The sequence below is a fragment of the Micromys minutus genome (genome assembly GCF_963924665.1).
Source record: "Micromys minutus genome assembly, chromosome: 11".
Classification (NCBI taxonomy): domain Eukaryota; kingdom Metazoa; phylum Chordata; class Mammalia; order Rodentia; family Muridae; genus Micromys; species Micromys minutus.
This window is the reverse complement of record NC_137980.1, coordinates 40,115,384-40,130,340: the sequence shown is the minus strand read 5'-3', so window position 1 is coordinate 40,130,340 and position 14,957 is coordinate 40,115,384. Positions and strand designations below refer to the sequence as shown.

General features: G+C 51.0%; 1 protein-coding gene across 4 annotated transcripts in view; it reads right to left on the bottom strand.

Annotated features, from left to right (window-relative positions):
- The window catches only part of NFATC2 (nuclear factor of activated T cells 2), a gene marked incomplete at its 3' end in the record, with an annotated part of 117,822 nt that overhangs the window by 25,839 nt on the left and 77,026 nt on the right, over positions 1–14,957 (bottom strand). For 3 of the 4 annotated variants that reach the window (XM_080925504.1, XM_080925503.1, XM_080925502.1), the window contains exon 6: positions 13,646–13,786. In XM_080925504.1, coding sequence (XP_080781630.1) covers positions 13,646–13,786 — 141 coding nt within the window. Of the gene's footprint in view, positions 1–8,836; positions 10,128–13,645; positions 13,787–14,957 lie in introns of those variants that run through there. The other variant, XM_080925505.1, reaches the window with a different exon arrangement.

The window sequence follows — 14,957 nt, the reverse complement described above, 5'->3', positions numbered from 1 at the left end:
AGTGAGCTGCAGTTCTGAACTGGAACTCTAGCACCTATGTAAAAGGTCAGTTATGGCCACACTTGTGCCTGAACCCTGATGCTGTCCGAGTGACTACAGGAGGCTCTCTGGGGCTTATGGCTGCCAACTTAGCTCTATGTTCAGTGAGAGAGCTCAGCTCAAAAGGTAGACGGTCCTCTTCTGGCTGCTTCTCAGGCACCCGCAGGCGTACACACCCAAGTATACACCACACCCCCAAAGTAAGGTGGAGAAGGATAGAGGAGTACACTCAACATCAACCTCTGACTTCCACATGCACACAGGCAGATGCATGTGATTACAAATGCATCACAATATAACACATACACACACACACACACACAGACTCGCGCACACACACACACAGTAAGATAGAGAACAGTAGAGGAAGACACCAACCTCTGACCTCCATATGTACACAAGTAGACACGTGTGTTCACAAATATACACACACACACATACATACACACACATACACACGTGTGTGCATACTAAAATAACAGGGAGGGGCATTCTTCCTGGTCTTAGATCCCCATGAAAGGGACCAGGTGACAGTCTTGGCTGCCTAACAACCACGTTGTAATAATGGAATATACAAAAATGTCGTCAGCTGCAATGACTGCTGAGGGGCCAGGCAAAGCCATTCCAGGGACAGGAGAAACAGTGGCCAAACAGACACCAAAGGCACCATCAAAACCCAGCCCTGCAGCATGCAAAGGTTCGGGGTAATCCTTGCTCTCACGTCCTATGGGTCCAAAGTCTGACAGAGACCCAGGCTACACAGCCAGGCTCCGTGGGTTCCAACCTCGATCACTAACTGCATTGCGAATGCTGAGCCAGAAGCCCACACACAGAAAACTGTTTCCCTCCTGCCCAGCCTCTCAGTGCCCGAGGTTTTAAGTCCACATGAACCTCACTGCTTTGAGGAGGGCTTGGGAGGCTAAGACGGGGCCAGCCTTGGCTACAGAGTGGCTCTCAAGAAATAGACAAAAAAGACAGAGGTGGGAGATAGGAGGGGTGCAGTTGGGTGGGTTTCCTAAGCTCATCCTTGGGAGTGTCAGACAGAATCCCTTGAAAAAACCATCAAGAAGTAGGAGTGGGACCACATGTCTCCAGCCCATCATCCCCCCAGGACCACATGCTTCCAGCCCATCACCCCCCCAGGACCACATGTCTCCAGCCCATCACCCCCCCAGGACCACATGCTTCCAGCCCATCACCCCCCCAGGACCACATGCTTCCAGCCCATCACCCCCCAGGACCACATGTCTCCAGCCCATCACCCCCCCAGGACCACATGTCTCCAGCCCATCACCCCCCCCCCCCGACCACACGCTTCCAGCCCATCACCCCCCCCTGGATCACACGCTTCCAGCCCATCACCCCCCCAGGACCACATGCTTCCAGCCCATCACCCCCCCCCCGGACCACACGCTTCCAGCCCAGAGAAAGACTGACGTGCATAATGGCAGCGTTCATGGTATCGCCGTGGGTTAAGACAGATATGCTCTTTGGGTCTCTGGATCCAGGAGAAAAGGGTGTGGCCACCCACTAAGACACGGCCAATAAGAGCTTAAATACAGACTAGGAACAAGTCCGCTCAGCACTATCAGAAGAGAACCTAAGGCTCAAAGGAAGGTTGTGTAAAGACAGAAGCTATTTAGCTACAGTGGGCCCAACTGAATAGCATGGGAGAGGCTTCCAGACCAGCAGAGGAAAGCCGTCACGATGAGAGGCTGAGAAAGGACATCTCTAGGCAGGACCTTGTAGTCACTCCTGCTGTAGACACTGCCACAGCCCTCAAGCTCCTGTATATTCCAGCTACTTCCCTGGCTGCTTGAGGTCCTTACCATTCTTACCTAATTCTCAATAACTGCCCTGGTTCCAAGGTCTCTTGTTCCTCAGGATTCCAAATCTGCTATTCCAGATGCTGCCCACAAGGCTCGGCTGGCCTTTACCGCACTAAGAGTCCCAGTCAGAGAGGGGGGCACTGGCTAGTGTCATGGGGCTCCTAGAGGAAGAAGCCAGACTAGAGCTGGTAGAATCGGGCAGCCTGGGCTGGACACACCCGTGTGTCATTCCACATCCCAGAGCTTAGGTGTCAGCTCCCCTTCTGAAGACTTGGGGATCCTGGGGATGCTGCTATACCCTCTGGAACTGGCAGGTGGGGGTTGTGGGAAGATCGTGGGTGTCAGAGGAAATGTCTGCTCACTCCAGTGCACTGGTGGACCTGTGTGACACACCGCCTAGAACACTTTTTGGAAATGCCCTGTAACAGTGCCAACTCTGTTCCGTGTGGCACTCGGCCGTTTTTATCCCAAACTTTGCCACAAACAGACCTGGCCTGGAATCTGGCCCCAATTAGCTCGTGAATAAGACATTGTGTCTCTCTGTGTCCAGTTTAAAACATGAGGGGGTTAGATCATTCACATCTCCTAGTGAATGTAGAAGAGTCTGGTAGATGTGCTGTAGGAGCTGGAGGACTATTTGAACATGGGCTTGTATCTCAGCATGAGTTAAAAGTAAAAATGCATACATTTAAAAGCCAGAGCCTAACAGGGATTCTCCATGTGCAAATGTAAACATCTATCTGCAGGGCGTGGCCAGAATCTACAAATAAATGGTGTTGAGGTGGGGGTCTCTTCTAGGAGACAGAAGTCCTGCTGCTTTTCTTTGAAAAATGGGGGTCTGTTCAGAGGACTGGAGAGACAGTTCGGTGGTTGGAAGAACTCACTGCTCTTTCTGCGGACCCAGGTTCCATTCTCAACATTCACAGGGCAGCTCACAACTGCCTGAGAGTCCAGCTCCAGGGCCCTAACACCCTCTTCTGGCCTCTGTGGGTACTGCATTCACAAGGCGTACATACACACACATAACTAAAAAAAAAAAAAAAAAAAAACACTTTAATGTATAGAAAGTATTTTAATGGGTTTTTTCAGGCTGGTTCTCAGCACATACCCATAATCTCAGGCCTTGGGAAGGTAAGATAGGAGGATTTGGAGGGAAGAGAGGAAAGAAAGGAAGAAAGGGAAGGAGGAGAGAAAGAAGAGAAAAGGCCGCATGCTGGAAAATGCAGCCAGCAAGGATCAAAGCCGACTAAAGCCAGGGTCTCCCGTCTGCCTTTTGACCCTTCATAACCCAGAGGCTCACAGTGCAGGAACTTGAGGACCCGGGCTGGCTGTGCATGTCCACCGAGCCTGCACACAGTTCTGTGCAGAACGGCTAGCACCCCAGCAGGAAGTAAAAACTGTCTCAGCATCTTCTCTACTTAGCCTCATTACCCAGAAGGCTCAGTCAGAGGCTGGGCTCTAAAGAAAGTATGTGGTTTGCTATGTGTCTCAGCATCAGGAATCCCCCTAACCCCGTGCCTCACACTCACAGATGCACAAGTCCTCAGGGCCACGGGAGATGATATTATCCATGCTGAGTCCTGCTCTCGAGGCAATGCCTTCAAAATAAGCCTCCAGAGGCTTCCTCCTAAGGCTTGCCTTAGGTTCAAGTCCTGCAGCCAGCTCTAATTGCCTGTGTGGCTTCAAGTGGGAGCTAAGCCTCTCTGTTTTAGTTTCCTCCTAGAATTGGGCTGGGTATTAAAATAAGCAAATAAACAAACGGCTCTGGATACCATGGGCACCACCACCATTTTATTTTAGAATGTGGGGTCCCATATTAGCCTCTAGGGGAAGAGAGTTGGCTGGGTCCCAAACTTTGGCGGATGGGGGTGCATTCTTTGTTTAATGAATAGAATTGCCATGGAAGGAACCCACAGCTAAGAGCTGCCTGAACCCATTATGGCAGCCTGTAGCCAATAAAGAAAGAAAGGATGGATAAGTGCATGGATTTGAAGGTGGGTTTTGGGGTTGATGTAGATAAGTGGATGAGTATATGGATAGGCACGTGGGAGGATGGATAGGTGTATGGGTTGGTGGGCAGATGGTGGATAGATGAATGGATAAGTAGATGGGTGGGTGGATATATGGAAGGGAAGGGTAGGTGAGTGGATGGATGGATGGATGGTAGATGGATGAGTGGATGGATGGGTGGGTGGGTGGTGGATGGATGGATGGGTGAGTGGGTGGATGGATGGATGGTGGATGGATGGATAGTGGATGGATGGATGGTGAATGGATGGACAGTGGATGGATGAATGGATGGATGGGTGGGTGGATGGTGGATGGATGGATGGGTGAGTGGGTAGATGGATGGATGGATGGATGGATGGATAAATGGATGGATGAATGGATGGATGGATGGGTGGGTAGATGGATGGATGGATGAATGAGTAGATGGATGGACTGGTGGGTGAATGATGGATAAATGTATAGATGGGTAAATGAATGGATGGATGGATGGGTTGTGGGTGGGTAGGTATACGCATGGATGGGTGGATAGATAGATGGATGGGTAGATATCAGTTATGCCAATACTGGGCAGTTCTTAGAATAAGGCATATCTGTATTTTCCTTTTTTGTTGATTTATTTTGCTTTTTCTTAAATTAGATCAAGATTGGTGTATCTTGGGCTGCCTTCCAGCTCTGTAACTAAGGATGACCTTGAACCCCTGACTCGCCTGTCTCCTTCAACATGCTAGGGTTGCAGGTATACATCACCATACACTATTTTTACTGTGTTGGAGATGAAACCCAAGGCCTCATTCATGCTCGAGGAGCTCTCTAACAACTGGGCTACATTTTCAGTCCCTTAATTTTTTTTTAACTAAAAAAAAAAAAAAAGTTTTTAGGAAAAACATACGCAGTGACTACCTGCCTCCTCTGCCTGTCCACAGGTACCCTTAGGGCCACAACCACAGTAGCTGAGTGCTCAGCATAGACACTGGCTCAGATCAGGTGGCACTCATACCGCAGGCCCCATTCAGGTCCAGAGACAGGGAGAAGCATCCTCCGGCCTTCCAGGGGTTACACAGGCTAAAGCACAACCTGGCCTCTCACCAGAGCTCATGATAGAGACTCAAAGGTCTTCACTCCCCTGGAATAGGGACCTTGCTTCTGTCCCCCATCCCTCCTCGTGCTCATGGCCAGTTCTATTCTGCCCACTGCCCCCCATAACTCTTGGAGCCACCCAGCCTTCTCCAGCCTTCATGCCACGGCGGTTGTAGCTCCTCTCATGGAATGGAAACTGGGGAAGGAACGGGAAATGCTGGGCAAGAGAGAAACATACAAGGCTCATGTGACTTAGCCCCCAGGGAACTTCCCAGTCTCAGCCCAGCATCTCCTATACCCCAGTTCCCAACCCCACTGCAGGCCTAGGGCTCAGACATGCTGACCCCTGTGGAACAGAGCTGAGAGGACAGGACTCAGTGCCTGGTTGCCATCCTGAGATGAAATAAAGGGATTTGGTCTTTGGAGCAGATATTGGCAGCCAGCACAGAGAAGACCCTTCCAGCCTGAGTCAGAAGGAAAAGAAAGGAGCCAGGAGTTTTGAGCAGAGAGGCTGGGATAGAGGCGCCTTAGCAAGGCTGTAGGGAAAGGTGGGAGTGAGGGCTCAGCTCAGCAGACAGTACAGGATTTGGGTATCCCCATTAGGCAATCTCATTGGAATGCACAGAGGAAGGGAGGAAGTGATGGAGGAAGAGACAGATGGATGGATGAATGGATGGATGGATGGATGGATGGATGGATGGATGGATGGGAGGATGGGTGGAGGCAGAAAGGGATGGTTGGAGATAAAGAGAGGAGACAAGGATGGATAAATGGATGCATGGATAGACAGACAAATGGATGGATGGATGCATAGATGCATGGATAGGAAGATGGATGGATGAATGGATGGATAGATGAATGTATGCATGGTGGATATATGGATGGATGGATAAATAAATGGATAGATGGATGGATGGATGGACAAATGCATAGATAGACAAAGATGGATGGACAGACGGATGGATGGATTGATGTGTGGATGGAAAGATAAACAAGATGGATAGGACTAAGGATAGTGCTTGGTTCTTAGAGTGATTGCCTCTCCTGCACAGGTCCAGGATACTGATACCTAGTACTTCATAAACTGAGCACTCAGGGGTTAGAAGCAAGAGGAGTAGTTTATTGTTACTTTCAGCTACACAGTGAGTTCAAGGCCAACCCAGGTTATATGAGACCCTGTTTCAAACAAACAAACAAAAGCGAAGGAGAGAGAAACAGGGATGAGGGAAGGGAACAGAATGTAGGGAGGGAGGGAAGGAGGGAGGGAGGGAGGGAGGGAGGGGTAGATGGACACACAGACCTGAGACTCCATGTCTGCTGGCAGTTCAGAAGGGTTAAGGAAAGGATCACAGGAAGCAGCAGGCCTGGGGAAGGGGGCTGAGCCCCAACTGTCTGCCTGGAAGAGGGGGTGGTGTCATCACGCTCAGGAGGAGACAGACAGCTTTCAGGAGAACACAGCAGACAGATGTGGCGCTTGCGCCCTGAACTGATGCTGGGCTGAAGCTTGTGTGGAGGAAATTCAAGTGTCTGTTCTCTTAAGGAAGCAGGCCTGAGGCAGCCCAGCCTAGTCCTGCCCTCGAGCACCAGGTAAATGGAGAGTGCTGAAGTCACTTTGGCCTGCATTCATGATGGTTAGCTAGCATCAAGTGGGTCCTTCCGAGAACATGGTACAGTCGGGAAGGTCAAGACGGACCCTCAGCTTAGGGTCTCATGAGGATACTGCCTGGACAGACTTAACAGGTCTGCAGAGGAAGCCACTTACACCAAGCCTCTCTCCTGACCCAGGCCAGTATGGCAGCACTGTGTCCCTTTCCAGTATCTGCCTGTCCCCTTTCCTGTCCACGCTTAGGGACCATCCAAGCTGACTTGAAACAGTAACGACCTCACACTCTCCACTGCCATCAACACAAACTCCCCTCCATGCCTCCGGGTCCCAGAAGAGATGTCTCCTTCAGGCTTCTTGTCACTTTGCCCACGGTGCCCATCCCCATCACCGCTGGGCTCCTGTAAGTCTTCTGGCCCGAGACACTCTTCCTTAGGGTCTGTGAGGCTCTTCTCAAAGTCATCTCTTTCAGAAACTTCCCGATCTCTCCCTTTCCAGAGTTGCCAGCTTTCACCAATAAAAGCAGAGGCTGTCCGGTCATACCCAGACTTTAGACACCAAGTTGTACTCTCTACGAGCATGCATGCTTCTCTCTCCGCTGCTCCCTGGGATGCAGGTGCAAGAGCAGCTCAGGGCCTGTCTGAGGGTCACAGGAAGCTAGCACCCTGCAGGCCCAGCTCTGTTGCAGACTCCAGCCCCGCCTATAAATAAGCCTGAAGCATTCCACCCCCAGGTCAGAAACCTTATCTGTCATGCTGCCCTCGGCACATAGTAGGTGCTCAATAAATGCACAAAACTAGATGTGTAGGCCCTGGAGGCCCAGTGAGTGGCAGTCCACTTTGCCCAGGGACTCTTTGAGCACTGCCTTGCCCTGACTCCTCTGCAGCCTCTGTCCTCAGAGCCCAGCATTGTCTGCAGACAACTGTAGGCTGCAGACACCAGGAGCCCTGGGAACCAGGAAACTGGGGTTTGGGGCCCTGCCCTCCACTGCTAAGTTCTGTCACCTCAAGGAAGTCTGTGGACCGCTGTGTGACTCAGCACCCCATTCGTGGAGGGGGAAGGGAGCTTCATTGCCCCAGCTCTGCTGGGCCGGGACACCAGAAGTCTGAAGGCTCTCTGAGGGAGAGGTCCACTGTGCCAGGAAGGACACTTCTAAGGGCCCTGCCTTGTTGACTCCATGCAGGAGGTCAGAATTCCAAAGCACCTACTGTGTGCTATACATATACTCTCGATCTCCTGTTTAGGTTAAAACACCATTGTTCCCATTTTAGAGTTGGGAAAACTGAGTCCCCAGGTATACAGCAGAAGACAAATCGGGGGTTTTGATGGACACTCTAAAGCCACTGACCTGCAGGGTGGCTGACTTACTGGGGCTGTTAGCACCAGGTCTTTTTTTCCCCTATTATGTGTTTTCCATTTTTGATGGTTTTGGATAGGGTATTATTATGAAGTACTATCTATGGAACTAGAGTTTGCTTTGTAGCTAAGGGCAACTTTGAACTTCTGATCTTGCCACCTCCACCTTCTAAGTAAGGGCTGGCATTAAAGTTTCCCATCCAGTACAAAGCCCAGATTAGCGATTAGCCAGCGCTAGGGATGGAACCCAGGGCTTCACAAATGCTAGGCAAGTGTCCTACCAACTCAGCAACATTCCAGTTCTCCCTTCCCAGGCCTGGGATGAGAGGCAGGCACCACCATGCCTGGCTCTGCCCGTTCCTAAGGGTGCAAACACTCCGACTCAAGTTAACCAGGGACCTCCTTCCTCCATGGCCTCTTCCCAGAATTCCACAGGGAGTGAGGATGACTGTGAGCACACACTTTCTCCAAGAAAGGGGTGTAGGTGGGAGAAGGGACAGCTTTGAGAACCTCAGGAGACTGTCCTGTGCAAAGAGGCTCGGGCACACACACAGCTATCTAAAAATCATGTGTTTTCTGTCTCCAGCGAGGCTTCAGAACAGCTGTCTGGCCTCCGTCTTTGGAGGCGGTTGGGAGAGGGTATGGCGCTGGACTCGAGTGAGTCACCGAGGGCAAAGGTCCCCTGAACCTTAGTCATGGCATCCAGCCTCCAGTCGCTGCTGTTGAGAGAAGCCCACCCCCACCTCCAGGCCCCAGGAAGCCACACCCCAGATGACAGAGAGACAGGTGCAGGAGACGGTGTTGGGAAGGTGCCTCAGATTTGCCTGTCATGAGGAAAACTGTTTCAAACTGTATTTTAAGCACATACATGATTCTATTTATTAAACAAAGCCCAAAACGATATAGCCTTTGGGAACCTGGGAATAATAAAGTGAGTCACGGCTGGCCTCGGTGACTCAGTGGGAAAAAGGGAATTCCACCGCCCACGCCTCCTCTTGAAAAAAAAAATCAATTTGCCTTCCCGACAGGTGATGGGAGCCTCTGCCATCAGACCGCGCCAAGAAAACCATCCAACAAAACAAGAAAGCCGCTTCAAAAAATTTTAGTTGTAGAGCTGAGTAATTTGATGTGGGCCTGTGTCCAGCCTACGCCCCCGCAGGACACAGAGAGCCCGGGAGTGGCTTGGCCAGGGCCAGGGGCCTGAACTAAGAAGGACTTACCAGCTGAAGAATTCCAAAACCCTGTGTCACATGGAGGAAGCTTCCAAAACACTGGATCACGCCAACCTCGAGAGTCGCCTGGTGCCATGGTAACCCTGTCTCCTCAACCACACGGCTTGTGTTTTTGTGTCCTTAGATTTTTTCCTGTTTTGCAATGTTTTGCTGGGACCCCCGACTCTGCTCGGGGCCAGGGGCCAGGGGCCAGGGTTCCTAGCAAGGGCAGGAACAGCCTGGCCTCCCAGCCTGACCTTTCCTGGAAGGTTATGCATTTTTGCAGAGCACACAGGAACAGAACCATCCTCTTGACTCCTCTTTGACGTGACAAGAGAAATCACCCCAGAGCTCAGAAAAATGGCATCCTAGGGTTCCAGGTCTTTTCCCCAGTTGGGGGCTAACCCAGGGTCTCTGGTTTGATATCTTTGAACCTCAGTCCATTTGTCTTTAAAATGGGGGGCTAATACAGCCGCTTCTTGTGGCAGAAGGGACAACAAAGGGGGACACTACTTGCCTTCAGCATGACACCTGCACACTTAGTACACACAGAGATAATTCTATAATTGTAAGTGCAGCCTCAAATAGCATGTCCCTGCTCCCCAGGAACTGACAGTCTAGTATGAGAACCAGAGGACCCAAGAGAGAGCAGATAGACAGGTGAAACGTTGAATGCCACTTGGAGAATAAAGTGTGTCAGAGGGACAGGAGGTGACATTGGGTTGGGGGTTGAGCCACGAGCATTTGCACACGAACACCTCTCAGGGAAAATGGCTTCAGAGTAAGAGGAGACACAGTATGCGAGGGAATGGAGGTGAGGGGTGGGGGCAGAATGTCACAGAGCCAGCAGCACAAGCGAAGATCCTGGGGCAGGAAGGAGCACGGAGCATCTGAAGACAGAGCGAGGAGGGTTTCTCTGCAGCCGGGAAAGCCAGGGGGAGAGACGGTCAGCTGAGATCAGAGAGATGGGCAAAGGCCGAGTCTCACAGGTCCCTGCAGGTCCTACAAAGAATTAAAAATAGGACCGAAACTCACAATAATCCTTATTATGAACGCTGCTATAAATAGAGCCGCGCTTTCCAAAACACGGGGCTCTCCTAACTCAGGCACCCTGCAGCCCCCCGCCTTGCTGTTTTTCCACCTCCTCAGCTGGTCCTCCTGACGGAGAGGAAAGTGCCAAGCCCGTTTTAGTGAACAGCTATAAAAAGCAAGCTGAGGCTCCCAGTGCCGATGACCAAACTCTGGGGCTAAGATTAGCCTGAAGCTGTCACCTTTCCTAATGGGAACAGCAGCTGGGATTCCCCTTGCCTTGGAAAACTTTGGCCACCCCACCCCACAGCAGCGCCTACTGGCCAAGTGGCCATGGAGATGAACACAGGACCAGTTTTGGAAAAACCAACTTTAGCTCCTCGGATCCCCCTGCAAGAGGTAAACCCTCAAGGTTAAAAGAGCAGACTCTGGGCCTTGCAAGCACTAAGGTTCCCCATCAGGGTTGAGAGGAACCACGTGCCCGTCCCAGGGAAGCCCACTCCTTGGATGGGATACTTGGGATGCCTCAGAAGCCTCGCTGGTTTCTGAGATCCTGGAGTTGATGTGTAAGACTCTCCCCAATGAAACACATACCATAAGTTCAACAGAACTCAGGGTTCTCCACCACTCCAACCTAGTTCAAGTCCATGCTTTGGGGAAGGGGAAGAAGGATCTTAGAGCAAATTAACCCTGGTCTGAGCCTTCAGAGAGCCTGGAGCCAGACTGCCCAGACTTGAGTCTTAGCCCTACCACGTACCAGCTGTGTGACCTTCATTATGTTGTCTGATCTCTCTGTATTTAGAGTCTTGGTCTAGAACTTGGGAGAAAGTGGCTCATTTGGAGGCCAATCAGCCTGCATAACCTAAGCAAATGCTTAGAACAGAACAGAATAGCTGTTGCTTTTGACCATTTCCTGGCATCTGGGTGAACTCTCTGTTCTTCAAGGAGTTCAATCATAACAAAAGGAAAGAAAGGGTTTATTCTGCTTCTGACTGTGGGTCAGAGTCCATCCTTCCTTCATGGAGGCTCATGCCGCCTGTTTGCTTCGTATATGCAGGTAGCTTTTTTTTTTTCCCACTCCTGGGCCTAGGGAATGGAGCTACCCATGATGGGCTGTATCTTTCCACATCAAGACAATTTCTGCAGACATATCCATCCACCTGATTTAGACAATTCCTCAATAAAACTCCCTTCCCAAGTGATTACAGGTTGTGACAAGTTGCCATTAAAAACTAGCCATTATATAATCTGACCTCAGAACCTGGGCTTGGGACCATGCAGCTGACAGCCCTACCCCCGTCTCCTACTCTTGTCCCACTCAAACCCATACACAGACAGCATGTGCCTCACACAAGGTATGTGGCCAGAGCTCTGAGGAGGCTGGAGGGCCACAGAGACAAACCCACATGTTCAATAACCACAAAGCTGTGATCTCAGGGGATGTGACTCCCATACTCTCTACCACCCCAACTCCGGGGACAGGACTAGCGTTCCAGTTCACAGAGGGAGGCAAAACCACAGGCTGAGGTTACATACTATCGGAGGTCACACACTGTCGACAGGTGAGGACCTGGCCTTGATCGTCAGCCTGAGGATTCTGAGTTAGATGGGAAATGTGCCATTATTCTTACTCCCACTGGCTCACTTGACTTTGCAAGGCCAAAGGCTTCTCGCGGTAAGGCTACGGTGAGGATAGTTCTGAAAACCAAGGGGTCTGCACAGCAGCTAATGGCACTCACTCATGCATGCAGCAAACAGTTCATCAAAGCTACTAACCAAGAAACCCAGGACCTGGCAGTCCCAGCAGGAGGGCCTCAGTAGGCTCCACCCTCCCACCTTGTCTTAGCTCTTTCTTCCTGTCAACACCCCTGACACCTTGACCATGAGTGACAAACGTGTTTATCGGATTAGTTTGACGCTTTAAAGTCACGTTTGTCTGGTCATGCCTGAGGACAGTGTCCTCATCCTGGAGACACATCCGACCTGGAGAAGGTACTGGATCCTGCACACCTACAGTCTGTGTTGATCGCATGCTCAGGCAATACCAGGGCACCTTATTTCTTTACCGTGCTGGGATGGTTAATCTTGTCAACTTGATGAGATCTAGATTCAACTACAAGAGGAGTCTCTGGGGTAGGAAGACTCACCCTAACTGCCTGACCAAATTAAGAAGACAAAACAGCTGACCGCTAGCCTTCTGGACTCTCTGCCTCTTGGTTTCAGATACAGTATGACCGGCTGCCTTGTGACAGGCTGAACCCTTGAATCGGGAGCCAAAGCAAGCCCTTCCTCGGTTGTTTCTGTTAAGGTATCCATCAAGGCAGTGGGAAGTGGAACTGACACACGTGCCCAGACCAAATAGAACTGTGTCTCTAACTGAGTGACGTAGTCTCAATAGAAAGGAACTGGCCTACAGTGGGATGCACCACATCCGCTGACAGCCAGGTTCTGGGGGAACTAGGAAGCATCCACCACACACATAAAATGCTTGTGCAGAGAGAAAGCACAGTTAGTTGAACAGGCAGACACAAAAATGTTTCCTTGTAAGCAGAGAGATTCATCCGGCAGTCCTGCGGGCAGTGGCTAAGCCCCTGCCACTAGCTGCCTGCTCCCTGCTCAGCACCAGCAAACCAGGTGGAAGAGCTAGGGATGCTGGGAACACACTCCACTCATTGGGTCCGGGGAAGGACAAGACCATAAGCCCCTCCCACATGCGGAAGGACTATGTTGTCAATTTTACTTTCAGTTCCTATCCACTCCTGTGCCCACTTCTCCCCACTACAGACACGGAGATTCGTCAGATCACCACACCCACAGCTCAGACTTGAGGCCTCTCACAGAAAATGCTCCGCTGTCTCCCTGATGCTGTGACAGTCATGGGGGTTTCCAGCACCTGCTTGCTGTTCTCCCTGTCCTCACTGGAGGCCATACTGCGGGTCAACTAGCCACAAGATCTTAACAGAGACCTCTGCACTTAGCCAGATTCTCTCTGCTGCCCACTCCTAGGCACCTCACCTTTGGAAGCTGGGACCCTGGCTTCGCTGAAGTCCACAGTTCATCAGACCCAACACTCACATTTCCAAAATGGAACCCACATCCCAGCTCGCCTTCTTCCCACTGCTTCTCCTATGTGACAAACCTCAGTGACAGAGTACCCGCTTCAGAATGACCACAACAGTGGAGTGCCTGCCACAAAGCACCCAGTTTCTCCTCTTAATAATAGCAAAAGGCATTTAAAAAAAAGTTTTTCTGTGTGAAGTAAAAACACTATTAAGACAAAGGCAAGGCTGATGAGAAAGGACAAGTTTTGTCTCCATAGAAACATCCGACGACCAATCAAATATGTCACCCACATCAACGGTGACCTGCGTGGCTGTGGGTCACTATGGGGTGAGCCAGAAGAATGGGAAGTTACCCAAGAGGCTGGAGTGTGGTGTGGTCCTCACTCCGTCTGGCTCAGAGAACAGAGAGAAAGGGAGAAAGCCACCAACCTGTAGTCTTCTCCATGAAGACAACCTTGGACTCCGCTGTGAAGTTCTGGCCCGTGAGGATCATCTGCTGGCCCCCGTACACCAGGCAGCTGTCCATGTCTTGTCTCTCCACCATGGGCAGCTCGTGGGCAGAGCGCTGAGCTGAAGGCGAGAGGAAGAGACACGGCGTGACCCAGAGAAATCCAGAGTTGCAGCAGAGGCAGGTGAGAACGGAGACCCAGGCGGGCATCTGCAAACACCACACCCTCGGGAGAGACATAGCCAATGGGTAAGAACCCAGGGTAGAGGGCTGTCTTCCCCGGGGGGGGGGGGCAGAAACAGGATGAACTGGGTCTTCATTCTCCTCTGTGCAGAGATAGGCCCAGTTGACCCCCTCATCAAGGTCTCCACTGCTCAAATTGCTTCTTGCACCCTTCCACCCAGACTCAAACCCCCATGTGAGTTTAGGGCACATCCAGCAGAAGTTTGTTAGTGATTCTGACCATAAGCCATACATTCCAGAATCTGCCCCCATGGCTTCATTTTCCAGAGGTCCCCCTCTGTCACTATTCACTGTTCACTGTTCCTGCCAATTTCTAGAACTTCTAGAATATTCTATCTCTTCCTGTCTTTCTCTCTCACATAGACAGATAGATACATAAATAGATAAATATATAGATGCATAGATAGATTGACACATAGATAGATGGATACATACATACATAGATCAATAGATAGACACAAATGGATACATACATGTGTAGATACATAGATAGATACATAGATAGATACATAGATACATAGATAGATGGGTACACAGACAGACAGGCAGAAAGATGGATAGATAGACAGATAGATACCCATTGTGTATCTGCCTGAGGGTGGAACCTGGGTCCTCAGCATGCTGGGTAAGCACTGTACCCCTAAGCACCAGCCCTTGCTACCTCTTAGGTAAACTACCACCTTTGAGCTTCTGTGCTCTCCTGGGCTCTGCTCCCTACCCTATGTGAGCAGCCCACCCCTCATCACCCCAGGTCCTATTTAACCTGGCCTCCTTTGGGAGGTTCCCTAGGCCACACTTCCACTTCCTGGCCCCACCCCACTTTCCCCCATGCTCCCTCCTGCTTAGCCCTTCTGTGGAGAAAATCTGGCTTTCAGACACCCTAGGTGAGCTGTCATCAGCCCCAGGAGGTGGCTGAGGGTGGGAAGACAGGTCTCTCCCACATCCTTATCGACAATGAAAGAAAGTCGGGCAGGACAAGCCTGAGCAAGATGTCCTCACAGAGGCCTTCAGAGCCTGGTGGAAATGGGAACCCTCTGAAGCAGGCCCAGC